At 40.4% G+C, this 19,144-nt stretch overlaps 1 protein-coding gene across 5 annotated transcripts in view; it reads left to right on the forward strand.

Annotated features, from left to right (window-relative positions):
* Window positions 1-19,144, forward strand: part of SNX14 (sorting nexin 14) — a 64,748-nt gene that overhangs the window by 38,782 nt on the left and 6,822 nt on the right. For 3 of the 5 annotated variants that reach the window (XM_056342490.1, XM_056342489.1, XM_056342486.1), the window contains 9 exons: window positions 129-155; window positions 3,901-4,033; window positions 9,180-9,381; window positions 10,350-10,433; window positions 10,570-10,670; window positions 10,949-11,060; window positions 12,863-12,903; window positions 13,061-13,180; window positions 18,878-19,001. In XM_056342490.1, the coding sequence (XP_056198465.1) occupies window positions 129-155; window positions 3,901-4,033; window positions 9,180-9,381; window positions 10,350-10,433; window positions 10,570-10,670; window positions 10,949-11,060; window positions 12,863-12,903; window positions 13,061-13,180; window positions 18,878-19,001 (944 nt within the window). The remainder of the gene's footprint in view (window positions 1-128; window positions 156-3,900; window positions 4,034-9,179; window positions 9,382-10,349; window positions 10,434-10,569; window positions 10,671-10,948; window positions 11,061-12,862; window positions 12,904-13,060; window positions 13,181-18,877; window positions 19,002-19,144) is intronic. The other 2 variants (XM_056342487.1, XM_056342488.1) reach the window with 2 other exon arrangements.

The following is a 19,144-nucleotide window of genomic DNA, read 5'->3' on the forward strand; positions in this document are numbered from 1 at the left end:
TAGGTCTTGCCAAATTTGGTTGGGTTTTCTTGTTTGGTTGGTTTTTGTTGTTTGGGTGGGGTGTGGGGGGCGGGTTTAACATCATTTTCTCCTGGGCTCTGAGGTAATTTATGTGCCTGTTGTTGCAGAAGTAGCCTGAGTTTGGATGACTTCAGGTAAGTCTGTCTAACACTTGATAAATGTTGTGTGTTAGTTACGCTGCATCTATCATCACTGCATCACACGGCCTTTGTAACAGCAAATAACTGTCCATTTTATTTGTAAACAACATGTCAATGTCTTCTCTGAACTAAACTGCATTTCTCCCCATGATAAGCTTTACTACTCATGTCCTCTTCACAAGTGTTTAGAAATTGGTTGATTGCTAACTTCAGAAGTTTGCAGTATGTTAATATTGTTTGCTGTTAACGATTTGTTGCTAATAGTTTTGAAATAGATTTGTGTAACTTGAAGTTTGGGGTTTTTTTTCTGTGACTGCTAGCTGCTCCAAAATTTTCTTTACACCATGTCACATTTCCAGATCCAGTTTAAGGTTTTACTACTTAACCGCTTTTTTTGTCTTGCACAGCTGTGTCCAGGATGATCGTTGCCTAACATTGCATGCAAATATAACCTTTTTATGAATACTATCAAGCACTCAAAACCAGCAGTTCCCCAAATTAGTTCTCTCTGCAGCTTTTCTTGACTATTATAAGTTTGATTACAACATGTGCTATTTTTTATAATTCGCTCTAGGTAGTGTGTGATCACTCATTAATGCTTTAATAGCTGTTCAGTGGTTTGTTTTCTCATTATTGGTGTGCCTCTTTAGATACATGATATCCAAACTTGGAAAACAATTTTTTGATTATAGACTTTTCTTTAGAATTTATTAGAGCATCAGTATTACTTATATTACTTGTACTGTTCTTGAGTCTTGAGGGAAATTTATCAACCTCATTTTACAGGTTAGGAATCCAGGTATACAGACACTTTTTATCTTTCATGTGCCAGTTCAGTGTATTGAGTTATAACTTGCTAGACTGTGGAGCAACAAGGAGTACTTGAGGCATAAGTGCCATTCATTGATTTTTAAGTGCAGCTGTATGCGCTCAGCATTTCTCCTAATTGGATGTAGGGGTTTCAGTCAGCCGAAACAACTTGTCTGGTACTTCTTGACCCGCGGAGGTTCACAAAAGCATTCTTCAGCTGCATGTCCGTGGCTGATCACTTGTGAAGATCTGTTTAGTGCACTGAATGAGGCAGGGAACCTCGTGAGGTAGGAAATTTATTTCACAACCATGCACGATTACAGAATGCCACAGGGCACAGTGGCAGTAACGCAATATTTGGTCTGCAATTCCCAGCTGTACAGTGAACAATAATTGTAATTTTTTAATGTTGGGTATGTGCGACTTCTGGAGTGTTTTAAGGGAGGGGGGGGCGGAAAAAAAGGAAAAATGCATTCCAACCTCTTGTCACCTCCTTCATCAGGAATATTGGAACCTGTAAACTCTCCACTCGAAACCCTGCCAAGAAAGCAGTGATAGAATAATGCTAACAATAAGAAAAGTCTAATAGCGCTGTAACATGAATCGGCACTAGGGCGAGTGGGATACGTTTTCCAGCGCGTTTTGTGCATATATTTGTTGACAGGTCTTTGAAAAACTTTGTCTCTATTCTAAACTGGCCATGTCCTCTCCTCTTTCTTCCCTCATGCCTTGAACTTGATCATATTCTATTACCATCTCTTCCCTTCTGCTTTGCCCCATATTCTTTCACCTATTTTTACTTAGCTGGTGAATCTATTAGGGTTTTTTGTGTATTTCTTTTTTTCTCGCTCAGCTTCGTCAAAATTTTTATCATTCTGTTTGTCTGTCCATCTCTAATATCCACAGATTTTTTTTCCTTGCTTTTCTAATCTGGTTTGTGCTCTGCATGCTTGCTCAAGGATTTGTGCCAAACCACTCCTTCGTTCTCTCCATATGTTGTTCAGCATGTATCTCTGTATCCTCTTATTTACCAGTGTGTGTTCTGAATTTGTGTCTTCCTGTGAAGAGAATCCCATCACAGTTTGTCGCTTTATGCCTTTTCCAGTTTAGGATTGCTCTGTATTCCTTAGGCATAATCTTTGGGCTCAGCACGGGGGTGGGCAGGGGTGGCTCCTAGCTTGTGAGGCTGAGTCCTGGCCCCGTACTGCTCAGTACTGTCAGTACTGCAGTTACAGGCAGAGCTGTATTCTGCCTTCAGCTGGAGCGTGATCAGTGCAGGCAAGAACGGATCTGACCCTGGAGTACTCAGCAAATCTTGGAGCTTGTGCAAATTAATCAAAATTATGAAAACTGCACAAGTTTTCACAGGAGCAATGAAAACTTCTTTGAGTCAAGCCAGAGGTCTGAAGTATTAACCTTCTAGAAAAGCTGTCTACTTTTGTCTGAATAAGGTTTGTATTTTGCTAGCCCAGTGTTAAGCTCCTGAACAAGATTCAGGTAGGTCCCCAATATGAAAAAGTTCAGTTCAGCACAGTAACATGTAGAAAAAGTTGTTTAAAAAATGGGTTAAATTGTTCAAATGTGGATACAAACAGCCAAGCAACCTTATTTTTGCTTGGCAGAGATAAGTAAGATAGATGGTGCTTGTCTGCTTTGGAGCTGATGATAATATGAGACGGAAAAATCAAACACTTGTGAAACAGTGGATTGCTTATGCAATTTTAGTCATGTACACAGTCTGGGTAAAATTATAAACAGGAAGATTGTTAGTAACACGCACATGCACATTTTGAGTCAGCAGTTGATGTTGTCAGCCTGCTTTTATGGGTGTTGAAGATGCTTTACCTGCTGGTCTCTTCTGCTGTTTTGTTGATACTACTGTTCAGTAGTTAATAATTCTTTGTTTTAAAGGAAAAAGAAACACTTAGTACTTTAGAGGACAAAAAAATATCCTAATTGTGCTTTTAATCTCAGTAGTCTATAAAGTTCTTTTGAGTCTTTGATTCTGCAGTTCACCGTATTGATTTTTAACCCACCTATCAACTGTATTTATTGAATCACTGTAAGTAATCTCAAGCCGATTCTGTATTCAACAAAAACATTTTTCTTTCCAGAATTACTAGCATTTCTACATAAGCAATAATCTTCACTGTCAGGCCTTGTCTAAGGGTGTAAGAACTCTATAAAATCTGTTCTCTCAGTAAGGAGTGCGGTTCCTGCCCTGTTATCTTTCTTTTTCTATACCTTGTTGCTTTTTGGATGCTTCGTCCTAAGTGGCAAGACTTTAAAAAGTCTTCATCTTTCAGTCAGACTGGCTCTTCAAGCCAAGATTTGGCAGTTGCATCTGTTTTCTGTCACGCTCAGTCTTGCGCCTTGCACATTCCTCTTGTCTGTCCTTAATGCTTGAAAGTCAAGACGGATCTTAAATGATACATGCTTGTAAAATTCTGGGACGGTTATTTTTTTTTTTTAAAAAAATGCACCTAACTACACCATTTACAGTACTTGGCAAGAGTGGATAAATACTTAAATATGCGTACATGGAAAAGGACAGAGTTGCTGACCTTCTTGGTCACATGAAACCTGTAGCAATACCACAGTTTCTGCTGTCAAAACAGAAGTGCTCTGCATAGTTAATTGTTTATTCTGTGTCCTGCATTACTAGGGTACTATTATAAGAGTGTTAATGTTTGTTCATGGTTAAGCACATGAGAATCCCTTATCACTTAGAAGTGTAATCAAGAAATTTTGCTGATCGATAAGAGAACAGATTTGCCATGAATTAATTTCTGTGTAAGTGGAACTGTAAATATATTGGCTACTTGTTTATACAGTTGTTCCTCTTATCTGCAAACGAAGTGCAGTGGCCTGCTTAGCAGCTGTGTAATAATATGCCTTGTGTTGTGAACTCTGGCTCCTGTAATCCTAGGACCACACAGAAGAGAGGAGAATCATTTGGAATCAGCAGAATAGGCAACAAAATAAAAGGTGTATTCAAGAGTTCCGCGATGGAAGGAGCTATGTTGCCTAATTATAACTTAAATGAAGGAGAAGATGACTTTGTGAGTAAAAGCTTTAAATTTGTCTTTAAGTAGTCATTGTTGTTGGTTGGTTTTTCTTTTTTTTTTTTTTTTTCTTATTTTGAGAGTATTATGTTTTTGCCTTTTCTGTGGTCTGACTTCACTGCAGGGTTTTCATATGCTGGCTTTTGGTTAAGTTGCCTTGTTTTCCCTGTATTCATTGACAAGCCAAGGCCACATCCCCAGGTGGTACGCCTCTTGAGGTTATTGCTTTAGTACAGAGAACTACTAAAAGTAGTGGTGTTGTCACTGGAATTGGGAATAAGAAAACTCAACACCAATGTAGCACTGAGAAGATTCCTTTATTGCAGCACTGGATGCGTGGGGGATCGCTCCACCCAGCATGCATGCCATACGCTTCATTCAAACAAAATTATATAGTCCACACTTAGATTTAGGCATTACATTTCTTGGAAAAATCATACATATTCATTTGGTAGGTGGTACTATGTTAATTGAGCATCACACACGCTCATTACAGGTATGTTAGAGTCTTCTAAGGGGTCTCAAACAATAGCTGATCCTATAGTTACAGCTGACCCATCAGTGAACCTTAATTTACTTCCCTTATATGGGGAGTCCAAGTTTGTTTCATTAGTGACCTATTGATTTTTAACCTGTATTTATTGAATCACTGTAAGTAATCTCAAGCCGATTCTGTATTCAAGAAAAACATTTTTCTTTCCAGAATTGCTAGCATTTCTACATAAGCAATAATCATCACTGTCAGGCCTTGTCTAAGAGTGTAAGAACTGTATAAAATCTGTTCTGTCTCCTCGGCCACTGTACAGTCTCCTCAGTGACCATAAGCTTTAAACAACTCTTGGCCTCTCGGCATAAAATTACACAGCCAGGGCTGGTTAGCAGTCTCTCGATAGTGGTTATACTGAAACAAACAATATAGTTGCAGAGCTAAACCAGACTATTCTACATTGTTAACAGTGTCAGATATTTTTGTAAGCAATTAATTTTTCTCTGAAAACTTACCATGCCATTTTATAATTCTGGGTAATAAGGTACGTGTAGGACTGCATGCATGGCTGTTCCTGTGAAGCTTGGTGTTAAGACCTTAAAGCCATAGATAAAGTAGTGGAAAAATTGCTGTCAGGTCGGTCTGTGATGCAGTGTTTTCTCTTTAGACCATGAACCAATAGTCCTTTCTCGTTTGTTGGGGGTTTCTCCTTCAGCTAATGTTTTTCTTTCATGCCAAGCAGCAGTGAATAGAGCCAGTGGTAGAATTGTTGTGTGGCACATTGGTACCTGAAGCACAGTTGGGGGACAAATGGAAAACTTTAAAAAGGGAAGAGGAGGGAATTAGTCCAAAGTTATTGGTAGTCATGTATTTTTTACAGTGTATCTGTCAATTCAACCCATTGTACCTGTTCCTGACAAACAAAACTTAGGTGTTTATCACCTTGATGAACTGCTGGCTTATTTTCCACAGCCTAAAGATAAAAGTGTAAATAGGAGTTTATATTATTCACCTTGTTCCGAATTGCTTTCAGAAGAGGGTGGGAAAGACTCAGCAACTTAGAATTCTAGGTAGGTTTAGGTTTTTTCTTTAGGAGGAAAAAAAAAGGCAATTTTCTGTACAGGCTAAATGTTTATATAAGTCATATAAACTACATATCTTTATATGTTCTAAGTTATAAAGCTCTAAGGGGGCAGAACTGTTGCAATTTCTTAAGACAGTTAAGTTCTTGTAACTTCTCTTTGAGGCGAGATTCTAATGAAAATGGTTTAATTTTGCAGCATTGCTGTTGTAGATTTTGCTAGCCAAAGGGCATGGAAGTATAATTCCCCCTATAGCAGAGGAATTAGTAGAGGTGTAATTGAAGCAGTAGAGCTCAGGGAAGGAACATGGTTGTTGTGTCAGAGTACAAGAAGTTAGTTGTGAGAAGTTGCTGAATTCAGCAGAAGGGACAGACACTATAGACTAATTTCTACAAAGGAAGGTTTTCAAATTGTTAGAATGGTTTTACTTTAGGCAAGAACGGAAAGGTTTAAGTGCAGCATTGTCTCAAATACCTTCATTCAATAAAGGGAGGCTGTTACATTTTTACTAAAGCCTCTTTAGACAAAGTTTGAGAAATACCTAAATCCCTTCGCTCCCTAAGTGTGGATGGGAAGGAGGATTGTTACCAAACCCAGGCTAGAAGTCAGGTGAGGGACCTGGTGGAAAGAGGTTATGAGCACGTGAAATTTTGCTTATGATTAAATACAACCGTAGAAGGGCTGAGTGAGGAAGGCAGGAATGACTGATCCCCTCCCTGCTTTAAGCCCTATACTGATTCTGCAGTGCTGGGAATATAATCAGTGTATCAACTGATAGGATAGTCCAGTATATGAAACTAAATAAATGGGAATAAACCAGAATTGCAAGCGGCGGTAAATTAAAAGAAAGAAAGAATCAAAACGTAGGCAAGAGTTTCAATCGAGTCTGTGCTCAAGCATTTAGTTTAGTCAAAAACTACAGAGTTGGGTAAGTCTGAGTGCTTCAAGAATGGCCTTGCAGTTCTGCAAGGAGGTCCTAGTGGAGACGGTGTATTTAGTGCTAACGCAAATATACAACAGTAGCGCAGCCCTCATAGAATGAGGGAGTGAGTGCACATGGCACCCAGCTCGTGCTGCCCCATCTGCAGAAATTCAGCTGTTCTTGACTTGCAGTTGCTCTCCTGAAATGTTGTTCTGCTGTTTCTGTCCAGTGGTGACAACCATGTAAAGCCTGGGGGAGGGGGAAAATGAGGGTAAGACCTCATACAGAAGACTCTGTAGATGTAAAGCTGCCTGATGACCCTGTCGTTGCAATTTAGGGAACGTCTGTCCTGTTTATTCCCTTCTTCAGTGCAAGTTTGTCATGCAGTTTGTGAGCCCTAATTGTTCATTCCAGGGTGGGTTTATTTTTGTTGGCTTTGTGAAAGAGGTTTAGCTCTCAAATTGTGAACCACCTGAGCTGAGTGTGGTCTCTGTGTAGTAGCAACTGAAACCGTTCTTTGCCTGTCACAGTTTCTCTTTTTATTAAATAAATCAGGTAAGTGGAAGCAAAAAGGGTGTTTTGAAAAGAGGAGATTCAGTTAGTGGATCTACGGAGGTGCATTTTGGAAGACAGCAGGTCCCCACTGTAACCGGTTTAAGGATCGTTTTGGTATGCTGCAAAGCAAAACAAAATTGGACAAGGGTTGCTCATGTGTGTTGAACCAGTTGTGCTTCAGCTGCAGTTGGGTCACGATGATGTGGACATTGTAGTGCAGACGGCCAAAATCATTTCAGGGGTGCTGTATTGCATTGAAGCGTTAATCAGATTATCCCCATACAGGTGAATTTGTTCAGCCACCTAGGCTTGGCCTTTGGGGGGAATTTGGCTTTAAATTATGAAGTTAAGGGAAAAGGACTTGAAAGTGGGATTCGTGCTTTCCAGTTTGCTCTACTTTCACGCTGTAAATTTGTATGTTAAAATCTCCTGTTTTAACTGCAGTAAGTGGCAGTACTCTCAAGCCTTTATGTGAGACTTACTAAAATGATGTACTTCTGAATTGTCAACTTAACTCTAACCTGTCTCTACGTTACAGACTTAATAGCTGTGTAAATTGTGGCTGGAAGAGCAGGGTGTTGGCTACTGCGGCAGGCACAGGCAGGGTGATGGGCTTCGGTGTTGCTTCTCGTCAGGCAGTGACTGCCTCCCTGCAGGGTTGTGATGTCTTAGAAGCCCTTGTACTGGCAGCAGGCTAAATTAGATTCAAAAAAAATTCAGTTTTATAAGGGAACAGGACTAGGTTGGTTTTTTTCCACCTGCTGTCTATGCTTGTGAAAAGACTGTTCCCCAGTGCATCTTCAGCGAGGGCTATCTCCCCACAGGTTCTTCATTCTGCTTTAATTTGTCATCTATTTGAGTCTAAGGCCAGCCCTACCCTTCTTTCTCACAGATGCTGTCTCTTCATTTGCAAAAATTATTTTTACTCCTTTGGGTCGCGGTTTTTAATTATTCTTTTTGTTGTGTGCGGTGAAGGTGATAGTTGGGTTAAGCATTGTTTGGAGAAATAAATAGCTTTTCAAGAGTAGCTGTTCAAGCTTCATTTTTCATTTCGGATACTTAAGATACTCTTTCCGTTGCTGGTGGTCCTAAAAGCTTGTTAGCACTGCCTTTGTTGTTGCCTGGGTCCTGAGAACTGGGTGCGCTGTGTGATGGGTAGCTGGGTGGTTCATACCGGTGGGCAGCTCAGCCTGGCTGTGATGAGCAGTGTCAGGACTGTAAAACGAATGTCGGCGTGGTGCTGGGACGGGAGTTCAAATCTGAAAGAATTTCTTCATTGTTCACGTGGCCCTGGTTCTAAGGTCTGCTTGCATATGGAAAAATTAGCGTTGTTTTTATGGCGTGGAGTCTGAGTTTGTGAACTCTCTGCGCCGGAGCTGCCCTGCATGCAGCCAGCGAGGATTAGGGCCACGCTGCTTCCGTGGGGCGTCTGTTTCTGGGGTTGGGGTGCTGAAACTGGAGCTGATGGGGAGTGAAGGAACACTCGTGATGGCTTACAGTTCTGGGCTGCAGGACTGATTCAACCCTAATCCTGGCTGTGTTGCACCTTGCAGAGCAAGTCAGATTGATGTGCCCACGGCATACTCCGTTGCACTCGGCTGTGGGGGTGGGACACCTGCTAGCTTGGTGCACTGGTGGCTTCTGTCTCTTGTTGCGTTTAGCTAGCTTCTTGGCTTGACGTTAGTAAGCTCCGTTTGGGTCCTAGTATCCTGGAAGATGCAGCGCAGCTAAATCTGCACCCAGGCTGGTTCCTGTAGCATTTGGTCTGTGTCTAAGGCCTTCTTCCAGCTCTCTCTCAGTACTTCTGTTACCTCCTGCTCTCTCCCCTGAAGTATCAGATACGGGACTTGATAGTGCTATAAAAACTTCCAGATCTCGCTAAAAGTTTCTAACTTCAAATTAATTTGCAGTGAATCTAAAAATAAAAATTAACCTACATGAAAACTCAATGAATGAAATGGGGGTTTTGTTCTTTTATTACTTAGTGACACATACTTAAAGGCTTGATTTACGTTTCATTATTGTATAGAAGTTTTTCAAATTTAGACGGTACCAATTAAAATAGAACTGTAGATCTTGATGTTTGAATCTTTACAGATTGAAGAAGGCGTTATGGTGATGGAAGATGATTCTCCTGAGGAGGCTGTTAGTACCCCAAATACACCCCGCAACCTCGCTGCATGGAAAATTAGCATCCCATATGTAGATTTTTTTGATGATCCCTCCTTGGAAAGAAAAGACAGAAAGGAGAGAATTCCTGTGTTCTGCATTGATGTAGAGAGAAATGATAGAAGGGCAGGTATGCTATGTTGTGGATGAATGAAGTGTAATTTAAAAATAAACTCAAAATATTCTAGTGTGCTGTATTCTGATGGCTGTTGCAGTGTATTTTGCATACATGTTCTTCTGATTTCAAAATAATGACTTCAAAGTTCTGAGGAGATGTGTTTGAGAGCTAAAATGATCACATTTAGTATTTGCAAGTTGAGAACTGACTCCTTGGCACTAACAATGCCAAAGTTTGAGATTTTTATCTTTCCAAAACTACTGATCCTATGATTCATATTAATAAACACCTGGCATGTTTTTCTTTCACACACTCTGGACTTCGGAATAATGAGCAACAAATGACTTTTATGTAAAACTTAAAATACAGTTCTTAGGAAATGAAAATCTTGTGCTTATTAGGAACCATCCTGGCTTGCAGGTAGTTTATCAGTACCTAGATAGCAATACATCCATGTTGAGTGGGGGAAATAGCATCATCCTAGGGCTACATGGATTCGTGTTAGCGAAACTAGTATTTCCGCAATAAGCAGCAATTGTTTAAGTTAGTTAGTGATAATATTCCAGGAGGAGGAATGATTGGGATTCAAGCTGGGTAGAGGACTATTGAACAAGTGGTATTTACATAAATGATTTGGTTAAAAGTTTTAAAATAGATCTAACATAGCCCTATAAATTCTGAAGTTGTGCAGCACTCCACTGTTTAGATTTTAGGGATCCCCTAAATGAGATGATCTTTTCCTTGCTAGTACCATATCTGTCTACCAGGCGTGCATTTTAATTTAACAATTTAATTACCTGGCTGGGATTTTTTTTTTTAACGTTACTGCAATATGAGGGACTAATATCATTGAGGTTTTGCCTTATAATAATCCAGCACATGTTTGCTGTTGCTTAATTTGTCTCTCAAGTGGCATAAAGCGCGGTTACTTTTTAACGTTGGGGTTTTTTTTGTGTGTGTGTGTGTCCTGTCCCCCGCAGTTGGGCATGAACCTGAACACTGGTCTGTCTACAGGAGGTATCTTGAATTTTATGTGCTTGAGTCGAAGCTAACAGAATTTCACGGTATGTTCTCTGTCATCTGGAAAGCCACTTTCCCACTGCTGTGATTATCATTCAGTACTGAGCTGAAATTTAAAATAATGAAATGAATGTTTGCTGCATTACAAGAATAATTTTATCTCCTTGATACCTTTGTTAGGTACGTTTCCTGATGCTCAGCTTCCTTCAAAGAGAATCATTGGCCCCAAGAACTATGAGTTCTTAAAATCCAAGAGAGAGGAGTTTCAGGAATATCTGCAGGTATCAAACTTTTTTAGCAAAGAATATTTTAAAACTAATGATATAAAATTAATAACAGAATATCTGATATTTTCTGTTTCCAAGTAACTTGAGTAATGGAAAGGGTTCAAGTGGGCAAATAAAACTTGTTGAAGTTTTCTGTGAGTGAAAACAAATCTTTTGCAAATGACAATATCTATGGTAATACAATGTTCTTTGAATATCTTTTTGCTATAGAGAAATTAGTTTTTAAAGATTAATTTTAAAGTATTTATGCTTCTTTCCTTCTTTCTCAAAAGAAACTTCTGCAACATCCAGAACTAAGTAACAGCCAGCTTTTAGCTGATTTCCTGTCCCCTAATGGAGGAGAGACTCAGTTTCTTGATAAAATGTTGCCTGATGTGAATCTTGGTACGTAATATACTAGTTGTTTATGCTGACAAATAGTAATACTGTAGATACTGTGATTGAACAATAGAAGTAATGAACAGATAATTCTTGTGTAAGGATATGGATATGGGAAATACGAACTCTGCTCCTTCACCTATAGCTCAGCAAGCAAGATATGCTGATACTTCTTCCTTGAAGAAAAAAGACATTTTGAGATGATGGAAAAAACGTCTTTAAGTAGTTGCTTTTGAATTTTTGTGTCAGCAAGTAAGGTGATAAGATTCCTCTAACAAATTTCATAGTCCGAGTATTGTCTTCTCGGAGATTGTATTCTCAGAGAAGAAGTAGTATTGTCACAAGCCAAGTCTACAAAAGTCAGTCATTGTTTACAGGTGTGATGGTATAAACAATTTCTTAATATAAACTGCCTTTGGGTGGTAATTGATTAAAATTTGTTTATTATAATCTGTAAACTGCCGTATTTAATATTTCTAGTATTAGCTAGCATTAAGATTTCTTTTAACAGGACCTACTTAATGGAATTTGAGGCAGTGGGGGGTGTGATATAGGCAGGCCAAATGGAAATTGAGAAGTCGAGAAATTCTTGATGTAACAGTTGATAATAAATTCAAAAAGTAGACTACAGTGTGACTTTACAGCTTGACTGCTGTGTAGCTGTCTCAGGATAGTGGGCCTGAGCTGGTAAGGTCAACCTCATAGCCATCGTGTCCTCGTGTATTGTAGCACGTGTGGTTTGACACCAGTGTGGTCCAGGAAGACCATGTCTGAACTGTGCTACTGCTCCTCTGCTTCTCCTGGCCGTGGTGTGAACCTGCTGGGGTGGCCGTGCTCCTAGCGTGCTTACAAAGTTGTTGAATGAGGTGGTGGTGGTCATACTCCAGTTAAAAGGTTTTGGTTTGTTTCAGACCTCCCCTCTAGATCCCACTGTACATTGTTAAAAAAGGCTTATAATTACGGTGTTTACTGTAATGCGTCTCGTGTCTGAGACTATGCTTCACTTCCATAAACAATTTTATAAAGTCTTGGCATGCCAGTAGGGCTTTTTGTGAGGATGAGGTATTTTATTATTATAATTCGATCATTGTACATACTTTCCAATGTAAATTCCAGTTTTAATGACATGTAGATAAGAAAAATATTACTGTAAACGTGGTGCTTAAAATAAAACTAATCCTAGACACTTTGATTTTTCAGCATTCAAAGTTACTGTGCTGTATCCTGGCAACCTTAACCTAAGAGCTGATTTTTAAGATCACGCTCTAGCCTAATTTGTAAAACTTTACTCACCAGTATTTTCAAGACTGGATCCTTCCAGAATCTCTCCAAATTAGCTGTTCTTTTCAGGGAAAGAGGAGAATCTCAGTTTCTGTGATTTCTTTTGTAATAGATGTTTATGAAGGATGAAGAACTTAAATCCAGAATATTTTGCCTATACTGGTGTCATATAGTACTGCTGTTACAATGCTATAGCTATTTGTTTGACCCTCTAGAAAAATTACAAAGGCAGATCTAGAGTACTTTGATATTTTTTTTAAGAAATATTCAGATATCTTTCTTCAGTATATTTTTCATATTTTAAGTATCTTTTCTTGAAGAGTGCTAAGCACTGATTTATAAGCTAGATACATGGAAAACTTTATTTTCATAGCTCTTTGTGCCAGAAAAAAAAAATACGGATTTTAAAAACTTCTGTATTTTTAAATTAAGTACTAGACAACAAGTACATCAAATGTAGCAGAGGAAAATGTCTTTTAAGATCAGGCAATGATTAACAAAGTGGGTTTTTTTGTTTCTAATTATAGGTAAAATTATAAAATCTGTTCCAGGAAAGCTAATGAAAGAGGTAAGTCTTCCAATTTGCCAACATTTTAACTTCAGTAACTAATTTTTTGTGCTTACTAATGCACAGGCTAGTCAAAAATGTGTTTGGAAAGGCAGTGTTTTGTTTTGATTTTTTTCTATAATTAGGCAAGTGACAGGTCACTCATATCTTATTTCAGAAGGGTCAGCATTTGGAGCCATTCATCATGAATTTTATCAACTCCTGTGAATCTCCCAAGCCTAAACCAAGTAGGCCTGAGCTCACCATTTTGAGTCCCACTTCTGAAAACAACAAGAAGGTACAGTAAGTCATTGTCCTTGCCCACGCGGCGAGCAAAAACGATGAGGTTAGCCCCAGCTCTCCATTCCTTCTCACTGTCTATTGTGAGAGTGAGTTCACTGTTTTTCCATGCAACTTTATTCTAGTTAGCGTTTTGGTGAGTAAGTAATTGGTTCTACATACATTTATAGGTGTTCTTTTTTCTTTTCCCAAAAGCAATCTGTTTTGGTGTGGGGAGCCATTTGCTGTAAGTGGATGGAAAGTTTCAGACTTCAGTACATATCCTACAGAGCCATGATTGTTACTTAATGATGGGCACTCGAGACACATTGCCTTGGGGGATGCTGCAAGACAGTTCTGTGATCAGATCCTCAGTACCTATGCTGAAATTGTACTACCAATTTTGACTAGCAGAGGCATGTATGCATAAGGAATTCATGTGCTGACTGCTTTCTCACTGGTTTCCCATCTATCAGTTTAGCCAGAGCACAGGTGCTTACTCACACAGTAACTGTAATTATTAGATACCTGGTAATCCCAGGTTGTGCTGTGTTATGGTCTCTGCTGAGTTTTCCCATGCACGTTGTGAAATTCATCCCTCTTGCTAATTTGAAAGAGTTTTCTCTTTCTCAAGTCCACCCACACCTGGGAAGAGCTTTGTGCCAGGAGCCAGCACGCTGCGCCATTTACATCTTGTCATTTCTTGGATTTGATCTGTAAGCCACGCTGGTTTCATCTGCCAGACCATTTTAGTTCAGATCAGTGATGCTTTTTAGAAGCAAATATCCTGATCATCTCCGCTTATCCCATTTTCTGTCATACTAGGGAACTGTCTTAGAACTTATTAACTGAATTTATTTCAGATGAGGATAAGCTGGAAAGTACTGTCTAGGAATGCAGGCACCAAGGGTGTTCAGTCCAAAGGCCAGACCAGATGTAGACTGAGGTAACACCCCTCCCTGCACCTCCCAAATACATGTGGCACAGACTTCAGTTGCTCAGTTACAGAGTCACAGCATGGCCGGGGTTGGAAGGCACCTCTGGGGATCATCTCGTCCAGCCCCCTGCTAAAGCAGCTTCACCTGAGCAGGTCGCACAGTCACATCCAGGCAGGTTTTGAATGTCTCCAGAGAAGGAGACCCCACAGCCTCTCTGGGCAGCCTGTCCCAGTGCTCTGTCACCATCAAGGTAAAGAAGTTCTTCCTCATATTCAGGTGGAACCTCTTGTGTTGCCGTTTGTGCCCGTTGCCCCTTGTCCTGTCCTGGGCACCACTGCAAGGAGCCTGGCCCCGTCCTCTGGACACTCGCCCTTAAGGTATCTGTAGACATTGACCAGATCCCCTCCCAGTCTTCTCCTCTCCAGGCTACACAGCCCCGGCTCTCTCAGCCTTCCCTCACAAGGGAGATGCTCCAGTCCCCTCACCATCCTCATAGCCCCCCGCTGGGCCCTCTCCAGCAGTTCCCTGTCTCTCTTGAACTGGGGAGCCCAGGACTGGACACAGCACTCCAGGTGTGGCCTCACCAGGGCAGAGCAGAGGGGGACGATAACCTCCCTCAAAACCTCCCCTGACCTGCTGGCCACGCTGCTCCCAACGCCCCCCAGGGTCCCATGGGCCTTCTTGGCCACCAGGACACACAGCTGGCTCGTGGGCAGCTTGCTGTCCCCCAGAACCCCCAGGCCCTTCTCCGCAGAGCTGCCTTCCAGCAGGTCACCCCTGGGCTGTGCTGGTGCATGGGGTTGTCCCTCCCCAGGTGCAGGACCTTACACTTGCCTTTGTTGAGCTTCATTAGGTTCCTCTCCTCCCAGCTCTCCAGCCTGCCCAGGTCTCTCTGAATGGGAGTGCAGCCTCCTGGTGTATCCACCACTCCCGGTTTTGTTCAGCAAAGTTCTTCAGTTTCACTTCTGTTGTGCCGTGTGATATCTTCATGAAGATAAAAGCACTGTGCGGTAGCCTGGCGCCCTTACCTCCTGGTGATGGAGATGAATGTCTGTACCAGGATTGTCTGAGCTACCTGTAAGGAGTCAATAACGGCATCAGGCAGGCAGCTGAAGAGACGAAGGTTCATGCTTTCTGAGTGCCCATCTGTGAGAAGAACATGTTATTTCATAGCAAGAAAGTTCTTCAGCACAGAATTTTTTGGTAAATGCTAGAGTCAGTTTCCAGCTGATGCTTGTATACCTTGTTTGACACAGATCTGTTTATTCTAGTGTCAACATGCAGGAGTCTGCTGGGTGTACAGTACACTTTGCCTGGTGCTTGTGCTGCCAACTCTGTTGCTGTGCCTAGGGTACACCCAGGCTACCTCGTCATCAAAGCACTGAGTAAGAAGTGCCTGAAAGTCTGTCAGGGCAGGTGGAAGCTTGAGTTCAATTAGAAATGAGCCTACTTCTCTGAGAGGTTGTCTATGTGCTGCTTCTTTTTGAATATTCCTGGTGTGTGTGTATCTTTGTACGTTTTAAACGGTGGTGGAAAACCTTCTAGTTAAAAATTCATAATGGACATGAGTAGTGAACCTTAGTACAGCCAGTAGCATCTGAATTTTGTCCTGTATCAGATCTACTAGACTGAAAGAGTTACCAACCTCTGTGGTTAAAATAAACAAGTGAACAAAAAACCCTGCTTCCCTCTCTTAAGGGATGCCAACAGGATTTTTGGCTTTCTCAGCTATGTTTCTGTTCTGAAGGTCTGTAGAGAAGCTTGATCATCTTCTGAACATAGTTTTGTCAGACTTGCTAGAATAGGTCAGGACTTCTAAGCTGACGCAGATTTTGCAAAATACACCTACAAAGGCATTGTTCTGTTGGCTTGTGATGACCTGCCAACAGCAATAAAACCTGCTTTTGGAACACCAGCAATGTAGTGTGTGTTTATGCGTAGTTACTCAGAGGAAGACACAGTTGCTTTTCAATACGCTGACTGATGTGGTTGAAACACGACATACATTCTTCTTACCGTTTTGGTATAGTCATCTGTACTTTGCAGATAAGCAGGGAAAACAGTGGAGAGGTTCACACCTCTGGCTGTGGATATTATTCATAATTGTGGTGTTGCTTTTATCAACTTCCCACCTATGCTGGAATGTATGGGTGTGTATTTGCATTTTTTTTTTGTTTGTTTAGGCACTTTATGTAGCTTTTCCCGTGGAGGTACAATAGATAGCCTAGCGTACCAGGGATTACTTTGGTCTCTTTCTTAATACAGGCCTTGTATCTTTCACTTGCTTCAAGAGCTTGGCTTCCATTACTAACGAGTACTAATCTGTGGAATATCTTCATTGAAAGCCCGTTGAGAAAATTTCATGTTTATAGTCACAGTTACCGTTTAAAGATACGAATATTGATAGCATTGGAAGCTTGTCTTGCTTGCCTTTATTTAGTCTATTTGCAACAGTATTATATCACATCTCAAATGTTAACGTGTGGAAACATTTGAAAGCAAAATCCCATCCTTATCTGAATTGTGAATGTAATCTCAACTTCTGTATTAAATATCTAATTGTAAGTTTTTCACTTGGCTTTCCTCTGAGCCAAAAATCCTGGAAAATGCAAAACACCTGAGCAGAGATGTGATGCCACTTGGTTATGGCTGTGGCGTCCTTCAGACATGCATTAATAATGACTGTGAATACACACTTGCACTGGAATAGTGCGAAGTGTGCATTTTATTAAAAACTGCTCATTGGCTCAGTAATTTTGGCATGCATTGATCTGCTGTTGCTTTCTAAAATGCCATGTGCAAGAGTCTAAGCTTTCAAAGCTTGACAGTGATCAAGGAACCATTATATTTAAGGTGCAAGACATTATCCGTGTGCAGAGGTACATACATAGTTCAAGAGATGCTGCTACTTGTTTGGGGTCAAAGTTCAAATAACTTGTGGAAGTCAAAAAGCTTTGCCCTAAGATAGCCTTCATGTTTGTGGTTTGTTTTTTTTTTTTTCTTTTTTTTAGTATAAACATAGAGCTCACCTGCTGGACTGCTGTCAATGATTCGGTCTGGGCTGTACGCAGTCTGAAACTAGAGCTATGTTACACAACGGGCTGCTTTGAGTTGGCTCAGTGTGTATTGCCTCTGTCAGGTCATGGCGTGTATCTAAAAAATAAATGAGGTTCTTGTTTAAGTTACAGTAATTGAACTGAGATTTACCCAGTATCCTAACTTCAGTATTGAGGAGGATTTAGACATTTTATAACAGGGTGTTTTAAACAACGTACCAGGGATGCTTTCATAGTAGGCATGAATAATTATGTGTTCTTTTTAGGTTTGTTGCATTCCTGGATAACGGGGTATTAACCGTATTTGCTCTTTCATGTAATTTACCTAAGAAGTTGGTGGTGTTTAGTTTGAGTGAACTTGTGAAGATAATGCCAGCAGTTCAGCACTTAACAAAAGAGAGGGCCTGAAGAAGTGCGAGTCAAAACCTGACTTTTGCCAGATCTGATGTATTTTTTTTCCCAAGAGTGCAGAGCATTCCGGTTAGAGACTTGGATAATTCAGAGCCTGTTGTGATTTTGGTGTTTTATGGCCTTACTTCTTTCAGGGTGAATTGCTCTACAGGAAGCAAACCACATACTAACAAATTCCTTTCCTTTCCTTGGAACTGTTTTTAATTTGGGAGTGATACAGAAAAATCTGTGTCAGTACCAACCATCTCAACCTACGCAACACTATAATGACGCTGCATTTCTTCTAGTTCTGGGATGTTTTTTTTAGAAGCTTGGCGTAAACTTTTGATATTTCTTTTCGTAATACAGAGTATTTTGTATAAATTCTTTTTTATCTTTAGATCAACAGGTTTGAGGATAAGGTAATTTAAAGTAAACTGTTAATGGTGATGGCTAGGTATTGTTAAATGCGGAGAGCCTCAGGATTCAGAGAACTCATCCTTTCCAGCTGCTGGAGCCCACAGACTTGGCAGGAGGAATGCAAGGAGCACTGCCTAGGTGCTGTGGGACTCCGTATGGGATGCAGGGAAGAGCCTCTTGGGATTTTACAAGTATTATAACGATGTATTTCGGGGAAGAACCAAAGGCAAGGAAATGGAGGGATCATGGTGTTAGGAAAATGGGAATATAGAAGGAGAAGGGAATAAAATGAGAAATGGGATAAATGGAAAGAAACCCAAACTTTGGCAGCTTACAAAGATTCATGAAGTTTTTGCTATAAATCATCAAGCTGGCAGGGGAAAAAAAAAAGTTGGATATTTTGTCCAGAAACCATTGTATTTATTTCAAAATGTAAGCCAACAGGAAATTTTAGGAACACTTGGACGTCATAGGGTTCTGCTGTGATTTAAGGTTGACAAACTCCATATCCTTTATGCCCCTCTTTGACAGAACGGGGTACTTCAAAGGAATCAAAGCCTGTGATAAAAGTCTAGAGAAATGAAGGTACCGGGAGCAAAAGGGCTCACACATTAATCTCTTGGACACCCCGCTGATTTGGTCTGAGTCCAGGTATTTTGGTTGTCCGGTATCTTGGCAACATGTGCTATGCTCTTTGGGTTTTTTCCTCCCACTTAGAGAAGTGAAGAGTTTTAAAACAAACCAACCAACCCACCCACCAAAACCCAAACCACTCCAAACCTGATTATAGTTCTTTGAAAGCTCCAGGAAAAAGCTACTTCTAATTAAAACCAAAAACCAACAAACAAGCAACTGATGGCTGTCCGTTTGCCTTTGAATGCAATGTTTTCAGTCTTATGTTTCTATTTTTAGCTTTTCAATGATTTATTCAAAAATAATGCAAACCGGTCTGAGAATACAGAAAGACGACAAAATCAGAACTACTTCATGGAAATGATGACTGTAGAAGGAGTCTATGACTACTTAATGTATGTTGGTAAGAAGTGGTTTCTCTTAATTAGTCCTGTCCTTCCTGCCAGTTACGAAGTTCACATTCTTTGGTAAGAAATAAAATTCTGTTATAGTACTCATACATAACTCAGCACTTGCAAGCTTCACGCTACACAACTTAGGAACATT

The sequence above is a fragment of the Falco biarmicus genome, chromosome 6, assembly GCF_023638135.1.
Source record: "Falco biarmicus isolate bFalBia1 chromosome 6, bFalBia1.pri, whole genome shotgun sequence".
NCBI lineage: Eukaryota > Metazoa > Chordata > Aves > Falconiformes > Falconidae > Falco > Falco biarmicus.